The 23,207-nt window shown below is 40.6% G+C and overlaps 1 protein-coding gene across 3 annotated transcripts in view; it reads left to right on the forward strand.

Moving 5' to 3' along the window:
• SMOC1 (SPARC related modular calcium binding 1) overlaps positions 1-23,207 on the forward strand; it is a 128,720-nt gene that overhangs the window by 23,463 nt on the left and 82,050 nt on the right. For all 3 annotated transcript variants that reach the window (XM_021540752.2, XM_021540753.2, XM_021540755.2), the window contains exon 2: positions 16,735-16,906. In XM_021540752.2, coding sequence (XP_021396427.1) covers positions 16,735-16,906 — 172 coding nt within the window. The remainder of the gene's footprint in view (positions 1-16,734; positions 16,907-23,207) is intronic.

A 23,207-nucleotide genomic window follows, 5' to 3' on the forward strand; every position in this document is an offset into this window, starting at 1 on the left:
TAAGTACTGAGAAGTAGATGAGCAGTTCCAGTATCTACTATCATGTCTATCATGTGGCACCACTGCAAGGAATAGTGCTACTCCAGTAATAATCTCTTTCTGCCTGAACTATTTAATATAGTGGGAAGAATGATGTTTGAAAATAATGTTTGTCATGGGCTGCCTCTGCTGCTAAAGATGGCTTATACCTGTAGAAAAAAGATAAGGAAAGAATAGGATGTGGTTGTCTTTCCTATGTATTTACTGCGTGCCTAATGAATCTGACCAGTAATTCAGGTTAATTGCTGCCCAAATTATGCTAATTGTAAAATTTTACAAAGGCCAGGTGATTTATGCATCCTTCTAAAAGATCAATCATTTTTTGAGCTAAAAAGGAGTCTTTTGGCTCTTTTTCCTTACAGAGTGCTGTTTTGGTGAAAGAACACTATTTTTCCCTCTTTGAGTTGACACAAATGCTGGACAAGAGGTCTTTTCTGTATAGAAATATTAAAATAAGAGCTGTTACCATTTCACAGAATCGTCAGGTCCTTGAACTTTACTAGGAAAACAACAGTAATCATCTTCTAACAAAAATCTTATCTCTAAATTCACATTATACTGAGTTTCTGTGGGAATGCTGTTTTCATTCCTTGGTTTGATCTCTTCCCAGTTCAAGCTAAGCCTCTTTTTATTAGTTCTTAGTCACCTGAAGCATTACTCACCTTAAGAGCATGCTAGTTCAGAGAAATTATTTGAAGAAAAATATTTTGGGCGAGTGTTATTATCACAAGGTGACCTGTGTTTTGGGGAGACCAGCCACTCCAGCTTTGCTTTGTGCTCTTTAGCAATTCATTCAGTAACAGGCTTTTAAGGATTCATGCTTACATCCTGGCACTTCTGTAAAAGCTTCTTTCTATGCTCAAGGATATATGCAGGTCCTGCTTCAGGCTTTCATGTGAAAGTTAATTCACAGAAATAGTCCATTTGTTGAGTGTGAGCCCAGGGTTTATAAAATAGATTTATCTAATTTAGAGGACTTTAAGTGATTCCATTTTAAGAATCTCAGATGAAGATACCTCTCTGATGCAGTCCTCACACTTTGTAATGGAATCTGCTTTTGGGTTATGAGCATGGAGAATGGTGAACAAAGGGAGGGATATAAATCTGTATTGTAGCCAAAAGTTGCTGTCAAGCTCTTTGCGTGCAAACTTCAGACTTTCCTGCCTTGCACCTTGCTCACATGTATTCAAAATATGGCTCTGGTTTTACCTCCTAAAGTGTTCCCTCCCTTTTACCTAGGGGTTAATGATGACTAAATTTCCTTGCAAACTTTTTTCTAAGAAGTTTTTGATGGGCTTTGCTTACTAATGAGGGAATTCCAGTGAGGGAGGGAGAGGGAAGAAGGAAGCTTCTTGGCCAAGTCTTCACAGACAGACAATTAAAATTGCAATAAATTCTAGTCCTGTGTGAGCCCTAATGTACCTGTGCTCTTAGGAGGCTCTGGTGACACAGGATGAAGCTAGCTGAGTCCAGAGAGTGGAGTCTCTGCAGGACAGCTAAATATTGTTTTCCAGTGGTTTGAATTTTCTTAAGAATAATTTAAGCTTGCATTTTTTTTTCATGTTCTTTTCCATTCTGCTTTTATTTTGGGTAATGCTAATGCTTTCTTGACACTGTATTGATATCCAGGTGTAATTGTAGTGGAGTGCTTCTAAAAATCTTTACAAGAAACTAACTGATTCACGGCCATGTGGCCAACAACTCTGTGTCATCCAGGGGCTAGGCTACACTTATCTTTTGTTCTTACTGAAAACTAATAGGAATAAAATCTCAGATTTCAGGATGTAAAATTTGTCATCTGGCTTGATTGAGCAAAAACACACCAACGTTGAACTGACTTACTTCTCTGTAGTCTGGAGTCAGAAGTCCTGGAAAACAAAGGAATATGGTGGTACTTGAGCTGTAACCAGTAACAGAGCAAAAATAGTGATAGAGCTGAATACTGAGTATAATTAGGGTTTTTGAGGGACTAGTTAATAACTTCCTCCTTCTACTTGAATTCTAAATGAGAAGCTGGGAAATTATTTGGGTTTGTAACTGTAAGTGGGAGGAGAGAAAGGCCCAGGAAGCTGCAGAAGTTCAGATGACCTTGGAGAACCTAGAACAGTGAGGAGGGATAGAAGTCAACTGGCAGCCTGGCATGCAGATAAACCTGGGGAGAGAAGATGTTTGGTGCAGGAGCTGGTAACAGTACTTGTATATGTAAGATGTTAATGTAATTGCTAGGGGGAAAATGTCTTTCCAGAGTCAGGTACAGGGTGGTCTTTCTCTGTGAGAGCTGGCAGACTTCAGCTGGGAGGATCAGAGATGATTCTTCTTGATTTTAATAGTTTCCTCAAAGGTTTCAAGTGTTTTCCAGTTAGGCCCTGAAAGAGAGCAGATAAAATGTGTAAGACCTGTCTGAATCTTAAAAGGATTGGAATTAAAATGGAGTAAAGACAAAGTGTCAGCAAGTAAGAGTGAGAAAAGGGGAGTGTCTAGTTACAAGGAGACTTGAGTGGAGAAACATGTGGAGCAAACAGTCATGGCAAAATCAGGATTGACAAGGATAAGCAACTTGATTCAGTTTGGAATCCTTACTGGTGCCTACATCTTTAGGATCCAGGAAACCTTATAGCAAGACCAGACACACAGCCATTTCTCATTCACCCATTAAACCGATTTTAATGAAACTGTCACTCCAAGTTCTTAAACCCAGATTTTTTTTTTCTTGGGTAACAGTTGACCTAAACTGACCTAGTATCTGCCTGGAGTCCTAGTGAACAACATAAAATAATTTTTCTTAACTCTTCCCTTCCTATTTGTACAGCTAGATTTCCTTAAATTTCTTAAGGCTGATTACCCCTCCAATTGTGTCTTGCCTCCTGGTATAGACCAAAAAGCTTGTAAAAAGTGGAATGATATCTGATTCAGCATGTCAAGATTTTTTTCAGATGAAACTAGGATTTAGCAATGTTTGCTAAGACAGCTAATGCCTGGGATAACTCTTAATCATGAAGAGGTGTGCAAGCTCGAAGAAGAGGAGAAGAGAGAGGTCCTTTGCACCAGAACAGGCTTGTCCTCAGTCAGAAACCTGCTGAGAACAGTCTTGCTGACATCTATACAGTTCTGAGCTGCTTTTTGGGCAGTGCATGCCAATCACCACAATCTAGGCCTTCATTATTGCCACCTATCTACCTATTTTTAAATAAACCTCAAATGTAGCATGCAGCACTTTGTAGCTATAGTGACTAGACCTCTCCTGAGGCTTACATTTGAGCAGAGTAAGGGTGTATAATTTGTTGTTGTCTTATTTGGTTGAGGAAAAATATATGCTGTAATTCTTGCATGGGTGGCTGCAGGTGAATGGGGAGAAGGGATTAGTAATACTTCACCTCCCCTGTTCCCTGCTGATGCTTGCCTGCTGTCCCCTCAAGCAGTAGAGGATCGCATGAGCAGTAGGCAGCCTACCCTTCACTTGTGCTGTTGAGTGATAAAACAAATCCTGCTGCTTCTGATCCTTTCTGCTGGTGTCACTTCTTCCTGGGATCATCATCTTATTGGCCACAGTCCGGGCTGCTGTGAAGGTAGGCAATATCCTCCAGTGAGAATAGGAACCTCAATTATTTGGGTCAGAAAAGTACATTTCTTCAGATGAAATTGGCCCAGTAGCCTCTTAAGCTATAGAATGCATAAAGCAAGCAAGCTGCTTAACCCTTTACAGAAGCTCACTGTACTGTCCTAGAGGTGGTGGTGGTGTGAGTACTCTTCATAGCCTGAAGCAGTCACAATGCTATGTGAAGCTGGTATCACAGCCTGCTTTCAGTCTGTCAGCTAAGAATGTCAGTTTGGTCTTTGTCCGCTGTGAGAAGTCTGACCAGTAAGCCTGAGTATGTGTTTGTACTGAGGCCAGGTCTTAGACCAGACGGAAAGAGATCCAGAAAATCTGAGGAATCCAGATAAAACCACAGATGTTTTCCCATAGCTTTTTCAATAACATGCCCTGAAAAGGAAGATGAGAGACTGCAATAATCTTGCCAATTATCTGTGTCAAAGATTTATTGTGCAAAGGTCTCATATTTGCTTATATTAAGACTGATATCCTGCTCCCTTCAGGGAGGCAGACAGCAAAAACAGACTGAGATGTATATTAGAAATTTTTTAGTCTTCACTAGAGAGATGCACAAATTGCAGCACAAAGTTGGTTGAGCACTTCCAGAACCCCAATGAAGTACAACTGGAGGAAAGTTAACCTGGTGAGTGCTGTGTGATTTTGGACTAGGGATGGCTGCTTGTATGAAATGCTGTCAGTCTTAGAACAACTCATGTATGAAAATACAAAAAAGATACCTGAAATACCCAAAGAGATACAATCCCACTGGCTTGGATAGCTTTTGACTGCAAGGGGCTTGGTGACAATGAAAGTTAACTTCACTTGTGTTTAAAGTGAAATACAGTAGAAGTGGAAATACTCAAAACTTATTTCCCCAGAAAATAAGGAAACCATATCTGCTTTTAGCAATAAGGAAGCAGTATGAGTATTCTGTAGCTCCTCACAAAAAGTGTGAAAAATTCAGTGTAGCTAGAATTGAAAGTAAACACACTAAAATAAACAGTTCTATAGTACAAAATGTTGTGAAAAAGCTGTTACCCTGAGCGTGAGCAGCCTGTATTAAGATCAGTCACTTCTGCTTGGGAGTGCGGGGTTAAATATATGTATAACATTGTGGGGAGGAAGGGAAGTGCTTTGGTGGAAAAGAGATATTGTATCTTGCTGGGGAAACTCATGTCAACAGTCACAATCATATCATAGCAGCATCAAGATACCTGTAAATATTTCTTATGAAGACACCACTGTCCTTGCTTCCCATTTTCCGTAGTAAAACTGCAGACCTCATAGCAGCAACCTGACAGCTTAGAGACGTATTGCCTTTGTGACAGTAAAGACATTGAAGAGCTGAGGTGTATCCAGAAAAGGGCAATGAAGCTGGGGATGGGTCTTGAGGAGCAGCTGAGGGAACTGGAGTTGTTTAATCTGGAGGGAAGGAGGCTCAGGGTGACCTTATTGCTCTTTACAACTCCCTAAAAGGAGGCTGTAGCCAGGTTGTGGTTGATCTCTTCTTTCAGGTAACAAGTGACAGCACAAAAGGAAATGGCCTAAAGTTGCACCAGGGGAGGTTTAGATTGGGAAATGTTTTTTCACTGAAATTGTTGCCAATTATTGGAACAGGCTGCCCAGGAAAGTGGTTGAGTCACCATCCCTGGAGGCATTTAAAAGATGTGTAGATATGGTGTTTAGGGACATGGTTTAGTGGAGAACTTGGCAGTGCTGGGTTAATGGTTGGACTTGATTATAGAGGTCTTTTCCAAACTAAATGATTCTGTTCTGTGATTCCTTGTAGAGCTCAGCAGGAGAGGTTCTGCTGGGAACATCATACAAACCACATCTGTCACTTCGGTATGGAAAGTATGCCTGACCTGTGTAAACAGATTTTCATGCAAAAGCAGGTTTTCATGCTAGTGTGGAGTAATATTGCTGTATAGTTGAACAGTAGTGCTAAAATACATCTTACTCTCAAGCTCTATTGGAGGGCATGTGAACTGTACTTGAAAAGTCTGGAAAAACCTTGCACACTAACAATTTACTAGTTGGAAGTGGTGTTGCCTAGTTTGGTTCTTCAATGAATGGCAGTGCTGTAGAGATGCTTGACATGTTTTTCTTTCCTCTCAAAGTTCAGCAGTCAGATTACTGCTTTTTAAGAAAGGCACAAGTAATTACTGTAAACAAATCCTGTCTGCAGAAATTGGAAGCATATTTACTCTTCTGAATGTTGTCTGTCACTGACAGAAGATGATGGCATTAGAGCTAACCATGGTGCCACTGACAAGGGTCCTTCCTTCTTGCCTCACACAAGCATTTCATCTTAGAAGTGTTTCTCTGTAGCACTTCCAATTCCTGAAGCAACCAGTTTATGCATCTTGTCTGTTATGGAAAGGTTTTTATCATATATTTAGACTGTCATATTAACTGACTATTTTTTTGAGGTAGGAGCAGAGAGCAGAGAATTAGTTTCATGCCAGCAGAATGGAAGTTCCGATCCTGAAATTTTTCTGCACAGCAGCTTCTTCAATTTGTGATCCAGAAAGATCTTGGTAGTGGGGGATACTTCTCTGCTACTGCCTGTGCAGTCCCAAAAGGCTATAATTGCTTGACAGTCCAAGAAAGCATTGTCCAGCACTTTCTTCCCAGGGCTAAACTCTTGATGGTTATGCCTACAAAACTGAGGGAAGCACTTAGTTTAAATGTAAGTAGAAAAATGAGAATTATGGTAAACACTGTAAAATATAATGCAAACAGAACTACAGAATGAAGTAATGAAACAGTGAATCTTTCCTTTAGGGAGTTGGGAGGAAAAGTTTAGTTTTTCTGAGTTTTTACAGAACTTTCATTTCTGTTTTGTACTTATTTTCCTGATTCTTTCTCTCTTGGTCTAAACTCCTGGCTGGCACACTTTTTTTTTTTTTTTGGTTATCAGGATTGTGTTATTCCACTCTGAATTTAAAACTTGCCTTGTGTTTAATGTGTCTGTCTGGGTTACTGCAAAATGCACCAAGGTGGGTTTGGCCCTTGAAGCAGTGAGTATTAAGCCAAGCCTGGGATCCTTATGATGTTGACAGCATCCTACTGAAGGGCTATTCAGAAGACTCTCTGCTGGCTTGCTGAAGCAAGAGTCAAGATTTTTAAATGGTGTTTTTAAAAATAGTCATCTGACTTTCATAAAGTTGAGTCTCTAAAACAAGTTGTCTGTAGATCAGATGCATATGATCTTAAATAACTGCATGTGTTGGTAGGTGGACATAACTACTGCAGTGAGATGTAGGGGGGTGAATAGTACCTCATGGCAATTAACTGAATAGTTAATCCATCTGTTAACTGACCAGTTCTCTTCTGGTAGGGAGAATGTCTGTATGGTTGCCAGTTAATCTATAGACTAGAAGTTCAGGGATAACACATCCTCTATGATGTTAGGAAAACCCTTCCTTTTTTAATAGTACTGGAATAATGTTAGTAATAAAGGTAAGAAAGCTGCTGCTGCTTTCACAAGCTGTATTTAATAAGAGTACATGATATTATGTATGAACAAAGTGAAATTCCAGTCTTCAGTTTTGCGGTCTCTGACACTTCAGAGGAGTAATACAGCAATAGGGGCAACTTCCTTTATTACTCTGTACAGCTTTGAGGCCTGTGGGGCTGTGAATGCTATTACTCTGTATAGCTGATCAGGCCAGAACCCAACTCTGAACATCGCTCTGGAGATGGCAGGATAGACCTATAGAAGGAGAGTTGTCAGTTCTGTCCCCAGACAATGCTTCAGAAGCTTTGGTGCTGGAGTGCTGATGATAGTAGATGTAAAGCTGCATGAAGTGGGAAGAAGCTCCTGATGCAATCATCTTCAGTTAAGAATTGTCTTTGGATCATAAAGGGATAAGAATATAGTTAAGGAAAGTGAACCCTTGAGTGTTCTCAGTATCTCCTTTTTTAATATCCCTTCTGTGCAATGGAATTTCAGACTTGGCATTCATTTAGTATGTGTCTCCTGACGGGCAGCCAGCCCTTGATAGGTTTTGAGCTAATGAGATCAGCTATTTCTAATATCTACTTCTTGGTTCTGCTGTTGGCAACAGTTACACCAAACATAATGAAGGCTGGATGCCAGCTTCAATTTGAATGCCTCTTTCAGCATTTTTGAAGAATTGATTTAGGGACCAATGTTTGTAGAGCTATCGAGTTATAATGGGTGGCATTCTCCATCCTGGAAGATCTACAAGGACAAGTAATTTGTGATGGAAGAAGTGCCCTTGTATAGTTTTATATCCATTGGAGCTCAATCCTGAAGATGTGGCTGCCAAACTGAGTTTGTAAACTGTGTTCAATCATCATGTCTCCCTACAAGATTATTTTCTAACAGAACAGAGGAGTTCCACTGGTGGTAGGGGTCTTCATACACTTGCTTTGTCTACAGTAATAGTGTCTAATAGATACGGCTGTGACTGAAGTGTGACAATGGTTGTGGTGTAGACTAGAAAGTGGGAAAAGGGTATCTGGCTTGAGGTAAACTCAGTTGTATGCCTTGTTGTGAGTACTTACATAATGTGCCTTGTGTGCATGCCAAAGGGAATGGTATTTATGTAGGAGACAGTGTTCAGGAGGTTAGGAAGCCATCTTTGTTAAGACTTGATATCTGCTTTTTGCAGTGGGCAGTCTCTGGCATGGCTAGAAACTTTTGTTTTATTGGGAAAAAGGGGTTATGAAAGAAGAATATGTCATTTTTAGCTTGCTAGTTTGGGGTATTTAGAAAGCTTATCAACCAGCTTGGAGACTCCACTTAGAGTAGGTGCCCACTCTTCAGCAATAACACTGTGCAAGTAGAGGGCAAAAGTACTTTGAGTTGTTGAGAGAAAGACAGCATGAGAAGGTGCTTAAGAGAAGGGGATCCAGATGAATTGATGTCAGGTGATGAAGACAAATTTTAGGGGCCTTGGGTTTAAAAGGAAGCCCTTTATACATATCAGGCTACTGATGGGAAATCAGCAGAGAATTTGTACTTCAATCAAAGAGCATATTCATTTAAAAATGCTTCAGCAAAACTTAGTTGTCATCAGATGTGCTTGAAGTTTTGTGTTACCCCACAGAACATACCAAGGACTCACATGGAAACTTATGTCAAAACTTCCAGTACTCCAAGCTCTTGCAAATGGGGAAGAAGGATTCCTAGACTGACTGCATAGCCAGTCCTGTTAAAAGTAACAAAGTAGGGGAAAATAGGCTCAAGAAAGTATTATTTCACAGCCCCTTTTTGTGAGTGGCTAGACTTCCCACAGAAGTCTACAGTCCTGGAACTGACTTTTAGTGGTTTATACAGTGGAGGGTAAGAAAGTACATACTTGAGTCTCCATGATTTGAGAGAGCTGGGGCCAAGAGGGAAGAGTCTGTACAATGGTTTGAAGCATTCAGTATGCTAACGTTTGGGAAGCGTGGGGATCACTCTTCATGGAAATCTTGCTTGAATTACTGTCCTTTGTTGAAGTATACACCTGGTATTACTTCAACCCTTCTGCTTTTCTGAGAGCTTCTTTTGAGAAAGACATATCCCATTACAATGGAATATCTGACTTCTCACCTAGTGACAGCACAAAGTTGTAATCCTGCTGCATTTGCTAGTGGAGATCAACAGCTTCAACTATCATTATGGCAGACTAAAGTAGGGGACACAGTTACTGAGAGATTAACTTGGCCTAAGGTATACAGCAGGATGTTTTGAGTTTGTTTTTTGGGTTATGCTAAATAAGCACAGCACTCCTTAAACTGGAAAGACTGGATCATATTATTAAAAAATACAATTTAGTGAAGACAAGATTCCACATTTTATATTAATGGAAGTTTTGCTGTTACTGTCTTGGGACAAGAAGTTCATTGCTTGACTGTCAAATATTTGGATGTTCTATCTGGTTCAACATGTATAGTAGCAAAGGTAAAGAGAAGAAATAGTCCAAGTTAAACATACCTTTTCTTGTCAATGTGTTTGACAAATTAAATCTAATCCTAAATTTGTTCTAGGCTTACATGTTACCTTGGCTGCAGGAATACTTTGAGTAGGAGAGTGAGTTTTGACAGAAACTGAAGTAATTATTTAAATCATTCTCTACCTTAATACTGCCAGACTTACTAGAAAGCTTTAAAAGTTGCAGGTTAGAAATGTGAGACTTAAGATGAAGTTCCTGTTTTGTGTTTAAGTTTTGGTTTCCTCCTCTGTTCAGATGATTGGTGTACTGAGTTTATGAGATGCTTAAACTTGTGACTTAAAAAACTGAAGTTGGATTTTAGGCATGTGGATATAAAAATTGTGTGGGAGAAAGGATTATTTTAAAATATGAAGTGAATTTCTTGTCCCTGGTGTCTCTGGTATTTTCTTTCCCACAAGTAAATGTAGTTAGGCACTTCCATAAACTTGCATGTCAAAACCAAAAAGAGACAATAATAAAAGTTCACTCCCTGACTGCAATGACTTTTTTTTTTTCTATGAACAACAAAATCACAACAAGAAAAAACCCTGAGAGCTGCTCTGAGATGAAGTGCAATTCTAAGGGTTTCTCCCAAAACCTTGGTGGGCACTTCAAATACTCCACTAGGCAGCTTCTCTGGATCTAGTACCTCATCTTCTAAAAACAGGATGCAGCTGCTGCATCATATTTGGGGATCAGTTTGCAAAGAAAACTAAAGTATTGTTTCCTAGCTAAAAGTCATCTAACAGATGAAGTATAATCTTTAAATGCTGCCCTTCATTGTAGTGGCTTACACAAAGCAAGGATTAAGGGAAGGAAAAATCACTGTAGAAGAATGATGTTTCTAGCCTGTAAGAGCAAAAACTATCTTGAATTCAACTCATGCAAATAGCTCTAGAGTTTGCTGGGTTTGCAGTGTGTTCCCATGCATTTGCTCAGCCTTTACCATCCTCAAGCACAGGCTCTGTGCTTTGAAACTATTCTTATTTGCACAGCTGGAGGCTTGGGGTTGAAACATAAGTGGTGCTTTAACTTAAGCTAGACTCTTCTCTTTTCAGGAGGGGTGACTCAAGGAATAAAAGTATTACAATATCTTTCTTGTAAGTACCTTTACCTAGGGGAAGTGCCTGTCTGAAATTTGTTGGGAAAGCCTAAATCTTGGTATAAAACTGTAAGATGCTAAAAAAACCCACCCAAGGACTGGAACTTTTTAAGATGCAAGACTTCGAGAACCTTTGTCTTAATAAGTTATCCAGGTGCTAGTAAAGTACAAACTTGTAAGCATTTCCAAAAAGGGTATATGAAATAAATCTCTTCTTTCCCCTGACCCAAAACTCATGATAAACTTCCAAGGAAGCTCACTTCAAAAGCCTTTTTTCATTTGCTGTAATTTGAGGCTGTGTGGGCACTTTGAGGACAGAGGCTGGACGGCCCAGTCAGCTGTTGGGAGTTTGGTAGCTCTGGCTGGTTATTTTTCTGCATGTGCAAGGCTGCAAACCTTGAGAGAGTTTTTAAGACTTTCAAATTCTCCTCTTTGTATTCCTAGAAGTGAGGCATTTTGGGTCTCTGGCTCAGAACAGAATCTCTGACCCTTGTGAAACCTGCTAGACTTATGGTTCCATGGCAGGAAACTTGGCCAAAGTCCAAAACCAGTGGTTGAAATTGAAGTCCTTGTGCCCTGTAGGCAACCTGCCATGGGGCAGAGAGTCTAGCCATGATTAAAACTGGAACTTGGCTCCAGTTCTGCCTCCAGAATGGCTGATTGCACCAGTTTGGAGCCTGAAACCAAGGCATAAAAATGTGAAACGATTCTTTCCAACAGCAACAAAAATGTCGAGAAGTTTATAGTCTCCCTTAATGTGTAAAATGGTATGGTATTCCTGGGGAATTCTCTCTGGGAAGGACTTGCTCATTTGTACTTAAGTAAGGCCAGTCTGAGAATTTTGACTCATGAGTGTGTGATCTGTGCCATATGAATATACCTAGATGAATCACCTTTCCCAAGATGTGTTCTAGGGGTCTTCAAATTTGAAATCTGCCAGAACAGGAGTAAAGTAATGCATGTGCTGTTTTGTATATCTCAGTTTTGTTAGGCGGCAGCATTCTGCAGTACTAATCTGAAGTGAAGCTGCTAAGTAGCAGAGGCACCTCTGTTTTGATCTGTAGTGAACTCTAGATTTGTTTCTTAATAGACTTCCACTTTCTCACGTTCTTGTCATTTGTGTCCCTTGCTCCCTCTTTTCCCTGAATCCTTGCTGAGGCATGTTACGGTGGTACTACAATGCCTTGGCCATTTCTTGTTACCTCCATCACAAAGGGCTGTGCTGTTCTGTTTGTGCTTATAATGTACCCAGATGGTGAATAGAATGAGTGACCACCAGGCTCATTTTCACTTGTGGGGTCAGACCTTTTTCTGCTAAATAACACAAGTGTTCCCAGCTGCTGTGCAGCTGCAGGGAGTCTGTTTTCCTTCACAGGCATTAAAAACCCTTTAATCAGTGTTTGTTGTTTGTCAGCAGTGGTGTTGAGGTGTGGAGAAAAAGAACAGATATGCTTTGTTGGCAAAGTTAACTTCATTCTGACCTCTTATCTTTCCTTTTTCTTTTCAAGTCTGAGAAGCAGAAAGCAGTTTGGGAAGTGGTTTCTGCAAGCACCTGTGTAAATGTATTTGCTAAAGGAGGAGGTTTGTGTCCTTATACAGATAGAACGTTTGACATAAAAAGATGCTCTGAAAGCTGCATTGAACTGGAAACTCTTTAGGGCAGGGACTCAAACTGGCTAGAATAGGCACTATGCAGACTCCCCTAGTGTAAATAAATATTACATAAGTACAAATACTGTTGCTTAATACTAGTGTTACTTACCTTAGTATTGAGTCTATATTCAATGGATCCCATTTGTAATCTGGTCAATTTTAACTTTTTCCTGTAAAATAGATTATTCCTTCTAGTTTTGGAAGAGGTTTTGTTTGTTTTGTTGGTTTTGGTTTTTTTTTAGCTGGGGTTTTGTGTTTGTGGTGGTTTGTTTGTTTTTCTTTTAGTTCTACTTTTAATAGCTTTCTTCTCATGAAGGAAAAGGGAGGAGATAAAGAACTGATAAACTGTCTCCAATCTCATTTGCTTTGGATGTAGTCTGTTCTGAAACAAATGGGAACAAGAAATCAAGAAGAAGCTTTGAGAAATTTCAGACCTAAGATAATTATTTTCCTCTTCTTTCTAGATGAAGCTTGGAAACCTGCTGGTTCTGCACATGTTTGCAGGTTTGCTTTTTCCCTGAATCCAGGTTTGCTTGCATTGTGTGTCTGTGTGTAGAGCACTGAGCACTGCTCTGTGAGTAGCGATTTTGTTGTTTGCAAAGTCTGTCTGTGTGTGCACCTTGGAGCTGTTGGGACATCCAGCTTTGATTTGAGCTTTGAAAGTCATCGTAGGACATTAGACATAAAAGGCAGAATATTTACCTTGCTGCTCTTCCCCTGGAAAGACCAGAGAATCACATTCCTGACTCGGCTGTGTCTGGGGAGGGTGGGTACCAGGCATTAGGGCACATTGCTCACAGCTCTCAGCCCAGCTCAGCAGTGTCTCCAGCAGTGACAAGGGGCTTTTCTGGAGTAGGGCTGTGCCCTTGGGAAAGCAGTGCCTGCTTGCTCAAAGTAGGAATTATAAAATAAAAATGAAACTGACTGTATATGGACTGTGGTTCTAGCTGTTGAAATTACAGAACCAAGGGGTCTCCCCATGGCAGACACATTTTAGCATTCATCCATTCTGTTTCTTCATGCAGCTGAAGTTGCTTACAGAGGAGGTCATAGTCTTAGACCAGCAAAATGCTAAAAGGAAGACTTCTTGTGCTGGGTGGGAGGAGATGTACACTCAAAACATTTAGTATATGAAATGTCTGTGGGTGGTCTGTGTTGACCATCACTTCTGTAACATGAATGCTTATCTGCTAGAAAGGGGACAAAGAACAGGCATTTTATACCTGAATGCTGTCAGGGCTGCTGACCAAAGATATGGGCTGTGAGCTACAGTGGACCAGGTACCCTACTCTTAGGGGAAGTTTCTGAAGCCCTTTGGATCTCCTGGAGATATTGCTGGCCTTTCTGGCAGCATGGTTTGCTTGCGTGAGAAGAGCTCTGATCAGACAGGTATGATCCTGGATCCTTCTTGAATTTAATGCAGACTTACACAGTTACAATCTACCTGAGGAAAACAAGCACCATCTTGTGCAACTACGTGAACCATAAACTTTTTGGGCAAGGCAGGTGTGGCATCTTCAGTGTCTGGAAAGCACCGAACATGCTGTGTGGGCGCCCTACTGTAATCCAAATTACAAATGCTAAAAAGGCTTTTGATTTTTTTAAATGTTTTTTTCTAATAACGTGATTCGTGGCTTAATTTGGGTAGGCAAGAACTTCACAGACTGCATTGGGATGCTCTGCATGTTTCCTCAGGCCCTCATAATTAATCAATGTCAAGTTGTTTCTCTGTCTGCAAGGAGGCACCTGAGGAAAGCTCTTCCATGGCCTTAGGTTTAACTTGTTTGTCAGCCCTCAACTTTCTATTCTTTAGAATGGAGAAGGGGCATTCTTGATGTATAAGTACCCTCTATACTAAGTATTTTGGTACAGGCTGCAGAAAGCTTAAGTGAGTTTTCATTATACAAGATGACTTTCAATAAGTTGGTAATAGGGTTTGATGCTGAGAACCAGTATTTCAGATTTTCTTGTTGAACCTCTGGCTAACTTATACCAGCTTCTGACAAGGAATTTGCAACAGGTTTCATGCCAGTAGCTCAAGTCTTCAGTTGTGATAAATAGGAGATCTGTGTGTTCCTTCTAAACCAGAATGGCTCCTATGTTGAACTGAATACTTAATTGCTGCATGTGCACCATACTGTCCTATCAGGCAACTCAGCTTTGAAAGTCTGTTTATACATTCAGAAACCTGAAGAGCTTTGTGAGTCTTTCAGCATCTGACATCACGTGCTGGGAGGAGGCTTCAGCATCTTCAGTCTGTTGCTTTTTGCTGAATGTTTACAGCCACTACCGATATTTGCATTTTGGGGGCAACAGAAAGATATTACTGTAGGCAGAGCAATTCCAAATTAAGTTGTGATAGTCCAACCACTGAAAAGAAAAAAATCTGGGCCAGCTTTACAGTGTTTTTATAGTCTAGTCGAGGTCTCTATAAACAATTTAAAATTGCTTTCAGGTTTAAATTTTCCAATTTCCCATTCAGAGCAGGTGTTGCCAGGTTATAGAATGTGTTGCAGAAAAGGAACAAAAACATTTCAAAAACACTGTGCTGTAACAAATATGTCAAGTCTGTGACAGATGAGATTTTAAAAAATATTTGCTCCACCAAAAGTAAAATGAATTCAAACCTTGCTTACTTTTCCCAGCTGTCATGTTTAAATAGGGGGTTTAGTAATGCATTTAGTCTTCAAAAGATCCAACAGTATGAAAAGATCCATACAGTATGAAAATATGAAACTTCTCAATTGTTTTTTATTTAACTGGGGAGAAAATATTTTTTGTAATGAAAAAACCTACCAGCAACCAAATTTCAGAGGTGCATGTTCCCGGAGTGGTTAAAAACCAACCCAAACTAGGCTTCAGGCAATGTTTTTTCAACAGCTTTAACCTCAAAGCATAGAGTAGACAGCTTTGTAGGAAACTGTAACACCAAGGTGATTATGGCAGTGACTCACACTTCCCTGTAAGGCATCCAGCTATCAACACACTTGGAGAGCTGTGGCTTTGTGCATGCAGGCAGGGTGTCAGTCAGTGCCCATTTGCCAGCCAGCTCTGAACTGCTAAGCTCAGAACTGCTTTGACATGAGCTGGGATATCAATGTGTTCAGAGAGCACCTCTGGTGCCCCCAGGCTTGCAAGATGCTGTAGAAATGGGAGGTAGGGATGGGGAAGTGCAAGGCAGGTTTGACTTGCCTTTTCTTTGCTTAATCCTTATGGAACTTGTTTGAAGAATCCTCTGAAATCTTCCTGTGAGCAGGTGATTGGGTTTGGGTAATAATTAAAGGTCTGATGAACCACTAAGTGGGGCAGTATGGAAGGAGAAAAAGGCTGCTACTACCATGACTTGCCAAAAATTTCTGCAAGTGGTTATGGGAAAGATGACCATCACTTTGGATCCTCAGGAAAACAATATGAACTTGGGAAACAGACCTGGGCGTCCCTATAGGCAGTTCAGAGTAGAGGGTACAGCAGTAAACTATTTCCAGATGTTGGGATTTGCACGGAACAGGCAGACAAAAGATGGGGACTCATGTGCATTGTGAGTTTCCCCATCACCAAAAATAAGGCAGAAAGCCAAGGAAAACAGTAGTGATCATGTATGGAGAGAAGTGGTCTGGGTGAGAAGTTGGAAGGTTGGGATTATTCAAACTATGGAAGACTGGCGAGGAATGCTGCATTTGTACAAAATGGGTTGCATCAAAATGGAATGCTCAGGAAAAAGAGGTATGCAGAAAGATGATACAAATTCAGGAAAGGAAATAGATTTTCACATAGCATGCAATTAGATTGTGGGATGCATGGAGTGCAGTTGCCAGCTGTGCTGGATGTCATCAGGAAGGAACAAAAGGTGACTTAGGGAGTGTGCAGGTATGCTCTAGCAGGTGGAGTTCACAGATCATATAAACAATGCTTTCAAAAACATCACTGGTGGTATAAAACTGGTCACATGCATAGTTCAACTACCAAGGCCAATCTTGATAGTTTATTTGTATTCCTCTGTCTTTGGTGATAAAGTTTTTGTGTCTCTGACTAAAATTGTCTAGCACCAGATACTGTTTGTGGCACAGCACTGGGAAAGCTAGGCTGTTGTGACTCAGTATTGCCCTTCCCGTGTGGGTTGTGTTTGGCTTTGCACATCTTACTTTTTTAGAGGTGAGGCAGAGTGAGTAATGTTTCCATTTTATTAAAGAGAATTGAATAGACTGTTAATATTTTTTAAAGATGTACGTGTTTCATTTAAAGTTCCCTTCAGGCAAAGTCAGTTTTGTTAGGCAGCTGACAATGCATTATAGTTATATTGTTACTGTCATAAAGAAGAAAATACACCATGCTCAGTTTTGGGAATCCAAACAAAACCACTGTTTTTTTTTCCTCCCTCCTTTTTTCGCTTCCTTCAGTTTTTAATAAGCGACCGTGACAGAGACCCGCAGTGTAACCTGCATTGCTCCCGGTCCCAGTCCAAACCGCTGTGTGCCTCTGACGGCAGAACGTACGAGTCCATGTGCGACTACCAGCGAGCCAAGTGCCGTGAGCCGGGTCTGAGCGTGGCGCATCGCGGCCGGTGCAAAGGTACGTGAATTCCAAATGCCTCTGAGAGGAGAAATGGGAGGCCTGCCTTGTAAGAAATGGAATTCTTAGACCTTTGAGTTTAGTACCATGCTTTGAAAGTAATCTGATTTGGAATTGTGCATTCCTGCAAGCATGGGTGTCAGAGTCTCGGTTTAGGCAGTAGAGTATGAGCTGACTGAATGATCAATGAAAGAAGGCAAAGGAGCCACAGACATCACTGGAAAAGGGCTGATATGTATTTCTGCAGACAGAAATAGCTGGCCCCATGGAAGTACAAAACCAAATCCTGAAAGCAGTCTTCTTCCTTGCTACCTGTGCTGATAAGGAATCACTACACCTTTGACCCTTTGAGTGGCAGGAATTTGGAGTGGGGAAGAACATGATGTACACTAGATGTCTAGTCCCTTTTCAGACATACACAGCCTTTCTGTGCTGAGCTAATTAAGAAGGCAGTGCATGCAAGGTTTTACATGGCTTTTTTTCCCATTTTCTGTTACACACCTACTTAGAAGTGAGAATACTCTGCCTCAATCAGCTCTTAGGCATAGTCTAAATATGAAGTTGAAACTTTTTTAAAGGGTTATTGGTGTCTTGTCACACAAATGATTTGCATTTGCAATTAAGTGAAAAATAAAGTGGAGTCTATTTTCTGAGGGCACAATTGGCTCAGAGGGCAGATGGCACAGGTGTTTTTGGTAGTGAATTAATGCAACAGGAGAAACTCATTAAAATCCATGTGACAGAATAAAAAAAAAATCATTTAAGCCTGGAATTTGTTTATAAAGGCTTCTTTTACTATTGTGAAAACATATCTTGTTAGAATTACTTGATATAAAATGGAAATCTCTTTTCAGTATATTGACAGACTTTATAGGTTAGGTGAATTATGAGCCTAACTCAAATATTGCTCTCTTTCAAACAACTTCTCACTGGAAAAAAAACCTTACTTGTATGATTTTTTTGTTTGTTTGTTTTTCACCAGTGCTGGGTTGGTTTATGGCAGCTTCTACCATAGCATGGACTGAGGCCTTTGAATCAGGCTTCTTTCCAAATACCAGAAACCCAGAACCTTTCTTCACACAGTTTAAGAAGCACTTGGATTGTTCTTGCAAATGATGCATTTTTGAGTATCACAATAAGAACCAGTATGGTGAGAGTCCTGTTTTTGCTTTCATTCCTTGAGCAGATTGTCTTAGATAAGCAGCTTCATAGCTGATATTGGCATATAAACGGGCACTGTCCAGTTGATTGAAAAATGAGATCTGAAATGCAGTACATTCATATACTAAACAAAATTTGCTTCCCAAACTACATGGCCTACTGCATATTGTGATTCCAGAGTCCCAGAGAGATAACTGAGACATTTTTTTTATCTCGGGCACAGGTAAAGTATACTTTCTTTCTGTGCTCTGATGCATCTGTAATGTTTAGATGAAGCTAACTTGCATTCTCCTTTCCTTTTTCCTCTTACCTTGTGGTACTCTGCAGTACCTAATAACCTGGGAGTGTTTGTAAACTGCAAGTCTTGCTTTTAACCCACTGACACTCCTGCCAATCCCTGTGAAATAGGAATATTCTTTCAACTATCACATGCAAATTTAACCTAGCTGGTAATTTCCATATGTGCAGCTCTTGAAAGGTATTTTGTTTTGCTAGCTGCATTAGGAACATGACCTTTAGTGCATAAAGATGGCAGTTGTTGGCAAATCTGTGCAGTTGTGAGACAGCTGTGCTGACCTACAGGCTGTTGGCCAGGTCTGTACTGTGTACTTGCAAAGAGGAAGGTATTTCCAACAGTGTTCAAGCACCCTTTACTGCAGCAGGACACTGGGTATACCCTGAACAGCTTTCACTCCTCCTGCATGACACATGCTTTACAGGAGAGCTCCCATGGAAGTGGAAGGGATCCCATGGGCCATCGAGCTCAGTCACATACAGTTGTGATAGATACTGTACCCAAGAGCTTATCCTTATGGAATGAGAAGTTTTAACCTGCACTTTGCTCTCTGAAGGGGGAAAAACAGCAGGTGACTAAAATAAGTAGAAGAGAAAGTATAGTGTGGACAGCAAGGCATAGTTCTTGAGCCCAGATTATCATAGGCTTCAGTGTATATGCTGATGACTTGAACTGTACTTGTGCCAAGGGAAGCAGAATGGTTTCCATAGTGAGAACAGAACCTTTTTGATTCAAGTTAATGCTCTATTCTCTCTCAAGATTCTAAGGACCTTTAAAGATGAAATCTTGCCAGCCCTTTGGGAGCTATACCCCTTATTCAGCTCTTGTTTGTTGCTAGCTTCCTCACGTACTTTTCAATGAAATTCCTTCAGTGCTAAATTATCTGAACTCCCTCCAAACCCTCACGCATCACAAAGGGTTAAAGTCAGGAGTAGCTTAAAATGATCAAATTATGGTATCCCTGACAAATGGAGCTTCACTGATGAGATTCTAGAGAATAGTTCCAGATGCTATAGCTGTGTCTAAAATACACAACCAAGCAATGCTGCCTGGATGTTTTCTCAGGAGGCGGCATAATATCTGATGTTAAATAAGAGTTATACCTCAAAACTTTGCGGGGGTGAAGAACAAATACTTGTTAATCTTGACAGCTTGCCAAGAGTCATTTATGCAGTGATTGTTTTACTGGTATATATCTGTGGCTTAAAACACATTTAAATTCTTTGTTTACTGGTTGATTTCTAGGAGCTTCTTTGGCTTATTTAATTACTACGTGGAAGTGTTCTAAAAGTTCTCTTTAGATTTATTAATTGGATTAATAAGTCCATTATTAATAAGGCACAGAGTTTGTTCTTACCACAAGTCACTGTGTCCACTGTATATGTAAGTTACTGGTGGAGAATGTTCTACATTCAGCCTTTCTCCTGGGACACAGTAAATGAACACAGCTTTTGACCTATGTGCTAGAAAGGCAAGTCTTCTGACTGATGGGTTATTTAAAGATAATCTTCTCTACCTACTATTTTTGTTGGACAGGAGATGATGTTTTGAAAATACTTTCTGCTCATGATCCATGTGTAGATCCATGTGTTTTGTCTTCAAGTTTGCTTTATTCTCCCTTGATTGTGAGTAAGAATGTCCTTCCTTGGCAGCAGTTAGTAAAATCTAAAATGTCTCTTTCAATCACTTTGCAAATTTCAGCATGTTCTGAATAAATTAGGGAACTCTGGAGTAGAAATGCACTGTGAATATCAAAAAAGGAACAGAATGAATTGATGTGAAAGGAAGACAAGAAGGTGATCAGGAGTAGTCAGTGTGGATGGTGATATCATGCTTAGCTAACCAGATTGCCTTCTGTGGTGGGACAACTGGCTGGATAGATGAGGGAGGAGTAGTGGATGTTGTCCACCTGGACTTCAGGAAGGCTTTTGACACCTTCTCTCATGATATCCTCACAGGAAAGCTCAGAGAGTACAGACTGGACATGTGGACAGTGAAGTGGTTTGAGAGCTGTGTGAATGCCAGGTCTCAGGGGATCTGGATCAGTGGCACAGGGTGTGGTTGGAGGCTTGTCACTAGTGGTGTCCCCCAAGGTTCAATACTGGGTGCATTTTCCTTTAACTTGTTTATCAGTGTCTTGCATGAAGGGACAGGTGCCTCGTCAGCAAGTTTGCTGATGATTTAAAACTGGGAGGGCTGTGGAACTCTTCAAAGAGGTGTCAGGGTTGGAGGGATGAGGAGAGTGGAACCTTATTGGAATTCAGGAGAGTATGGGGTCCTTCCCCTGGGAAGGAATAACCTCATGCACCAGTACAGGCTAGGGGCAGACCTGCTGGAAAGCAGCTCTGTAGAGAAAGACCTGGGGGACAGCAAGATGTCCATGAGCCAGCAGTGCTCTTGTAGCCAAGAGGGACAACAGGATCCTGGGGTGGATCAGAAAGAACATTGCCAGCAGGTCAGGGGAGGTGATTCTGCCCCACTGCTCAGCCTTGTTGAGGCCACATCTAGAGTGCTGTGTCCAGTTCTGGGCTCCTCAGTACCAGAGAGACGTGGGGATTCTGGAGATGGTCCAGAAGAGGGTGGCAAAGATAGAGAGGGAACTGAAGCACCTCACTTGTGAAGAAACACTGAGGGACTGGGCCTTTTTATCCTGGAGAAGATAAGACTGAGAGGGGATCTCATCAGTGTATGTATCTTGAAAGGAGAGTGGGCAGAAACTGGAAACAGTTAGTTCCACCTGACCATGAGGAAGAACATTTTTACTGTGAGGGTAACTGAACACTGGAACAGCTGCCCAAAGAGGTTGTACAGTCTGGAGATATCTGTAGCTGTGTCTACTCAATCCTGAGTAGTGTGCTCCAAGAGATCCTGCATTAGCAGGAAGTTTCAACAAGATGACCCTCCAGTGGTCCCTACCAACCTGAACCATTCTCTGTGGGTGAACATGTTTGAGATTCCAGGTGTAGGACTGACTCGAAGTGGAAAACAGTGAGGAGAGTGAATAATGATTAGTCTCCTGTACAATAGATAGGCATGTTTTTGTAGTTTGCCGAGATCCATTTTTGCCTGTTTTATGCAAAAACACAGGTAATTGAGTAGATGGGTTTGAACCTGCTGATTTTAGTGTAGCTGAACTGTTTCATGTCTAATGGAGACCTGGCCTGTATAAGACAGTTACCTAATGGAACTGAAACTAGTTAAAAAGCTGCTTGGATCAATTTTTGCTATTTGAACTTTGGATACAAACATAGGAAAATTAAGTAGCTTTAATAGATTTTGGTGGTTGCATTGTATTGATTTGCTGCTACTGTTATGTGAATCCTGAAGATGTTTTACTTTGTGTTATTAGGGGAGCTTGGGTCTTTATACCATGATGTTGTATGGTGTCAATATTGCCTTCTGCCTGTTGAAGAAAGGATGCTGGAATTCTTGGAGCCTATTCAGGAGTGCAGTGTGTATCTTATGAGGGACATGGTGGTCTTGTTTGAATAAACTATTCATGGATAAGATCAGCCATGGTAACTAGCCAATGTCATTGCAAAATCCAAAATTATGTGCACCTGCATTGAGCCGATTAGACCAGAGATGTCAAAAATATCACTTGTAGATAACAATCTCCTGGTTTCCAGCTGCCAGCTTGAGAATTAATTTTCTTTAAAAGGCAGCTTTCTGAGCTACAGTAAAACTGTCCCAAGTTTCAAGATATTTAAAGTAAAGTTCAGCAGGTCTGCTTTCAAAAGCAGTTATGCTGTTTTGGTTTTTCACCTAATGTAATGGAGGGAAAAGTGTCCAATTTAGTCTGCTTGAACCATGAAACTGGAATGCATTAACGCCATTCTGATTTATAAACATGGTGTTTGATATTTCAGATAACATTTCTAAAAACAGGCAAGAAAGTGCTGAAACACTTGGATAAGCAGTCAAAATGCAGAATAGGGTATATGAACCTACAATCATAAGATCAGGCTTTAGTAAAATTTGTAATGCATCTTATTTGGGGTGAGCTATTTGACAGTTACTTTTTAAACTCTTGGCACTTATGTAATACTTTACATTTTCTAATTAACAAAGCAAAAATAGCAAGGTGAAGTCATCCCACTGAAATCACATGTTGATGCAAACATTATAAAAATACCAGCCTGTGGAGTGAGGAAGAGAAGGATTGACAGTCCTTCTAAAAACAAACTGGTAAATGTTGATCTTAAAGGCACTGTTTTTACTGGAACTGATCTGTGGAAGACTGACAAAAAAGATAGCAATATGCATGCACCTCTCCACCCAGCGTGGTATTAAGGTGTTCCAAATCAAGGCTGTAAAAGGACTGGCATGCCCTTTGGGAGGGAGGATGGGAGAAATAATCAGTCCTGAGTGTTCATGAACAGGAGAAAAACTCTGTAGGTCAGCAGCAATTTTGGGAAGAGTCACCCCTTGAGCCAATGATTGAAGTGCAAAAGATGCTGCAACAGCAATGAGCTCTTCAATACTGTGGTGTACTGGTGGTGTGCTCTGAAATGTGCTCTGCTGGGTGGGAGTAGAGAGTTCTATCTATAAAGGCCAGTTAAAATTTCTGGAGAGACATGGTTGCCTTAGCAGTAATGTGTTTATTTTATCTTTTTAAAGTAAGGGGTTGATCTTGTGCAGGTTTCTTTGTTCATTAGACAAATTGGACAAAGAAATGGGTTAATTTCCCTTCTTCCTGGACTTCTAATGTATTTGTGCTGAAGAGGATATCAGAAAATGTTTGTTTCTACCAGCTTAGTACTGATGCATCCAGTTTCAGTCGTGTAGTTGAGAATGTGCCAGCACTAAAGCAGATGCTATGTGGAAGTGCTTGATGCTTCTGTT

The sequence above is a fragment of the Lonchura striata genome, chromosome 6 (genome assembly GCF_046129695.1).
Source record: "Lonchura striata isolate bLonStr1 chromosome 6, bLonStr1.mat, whole genome shotgun sequence".
NCBI classification, from domain to species: Eukaryota; Metazoa; Chordata; class Aves; order Passeriformes; family Estrildidae; genus Lonchura; species Lonchura striata.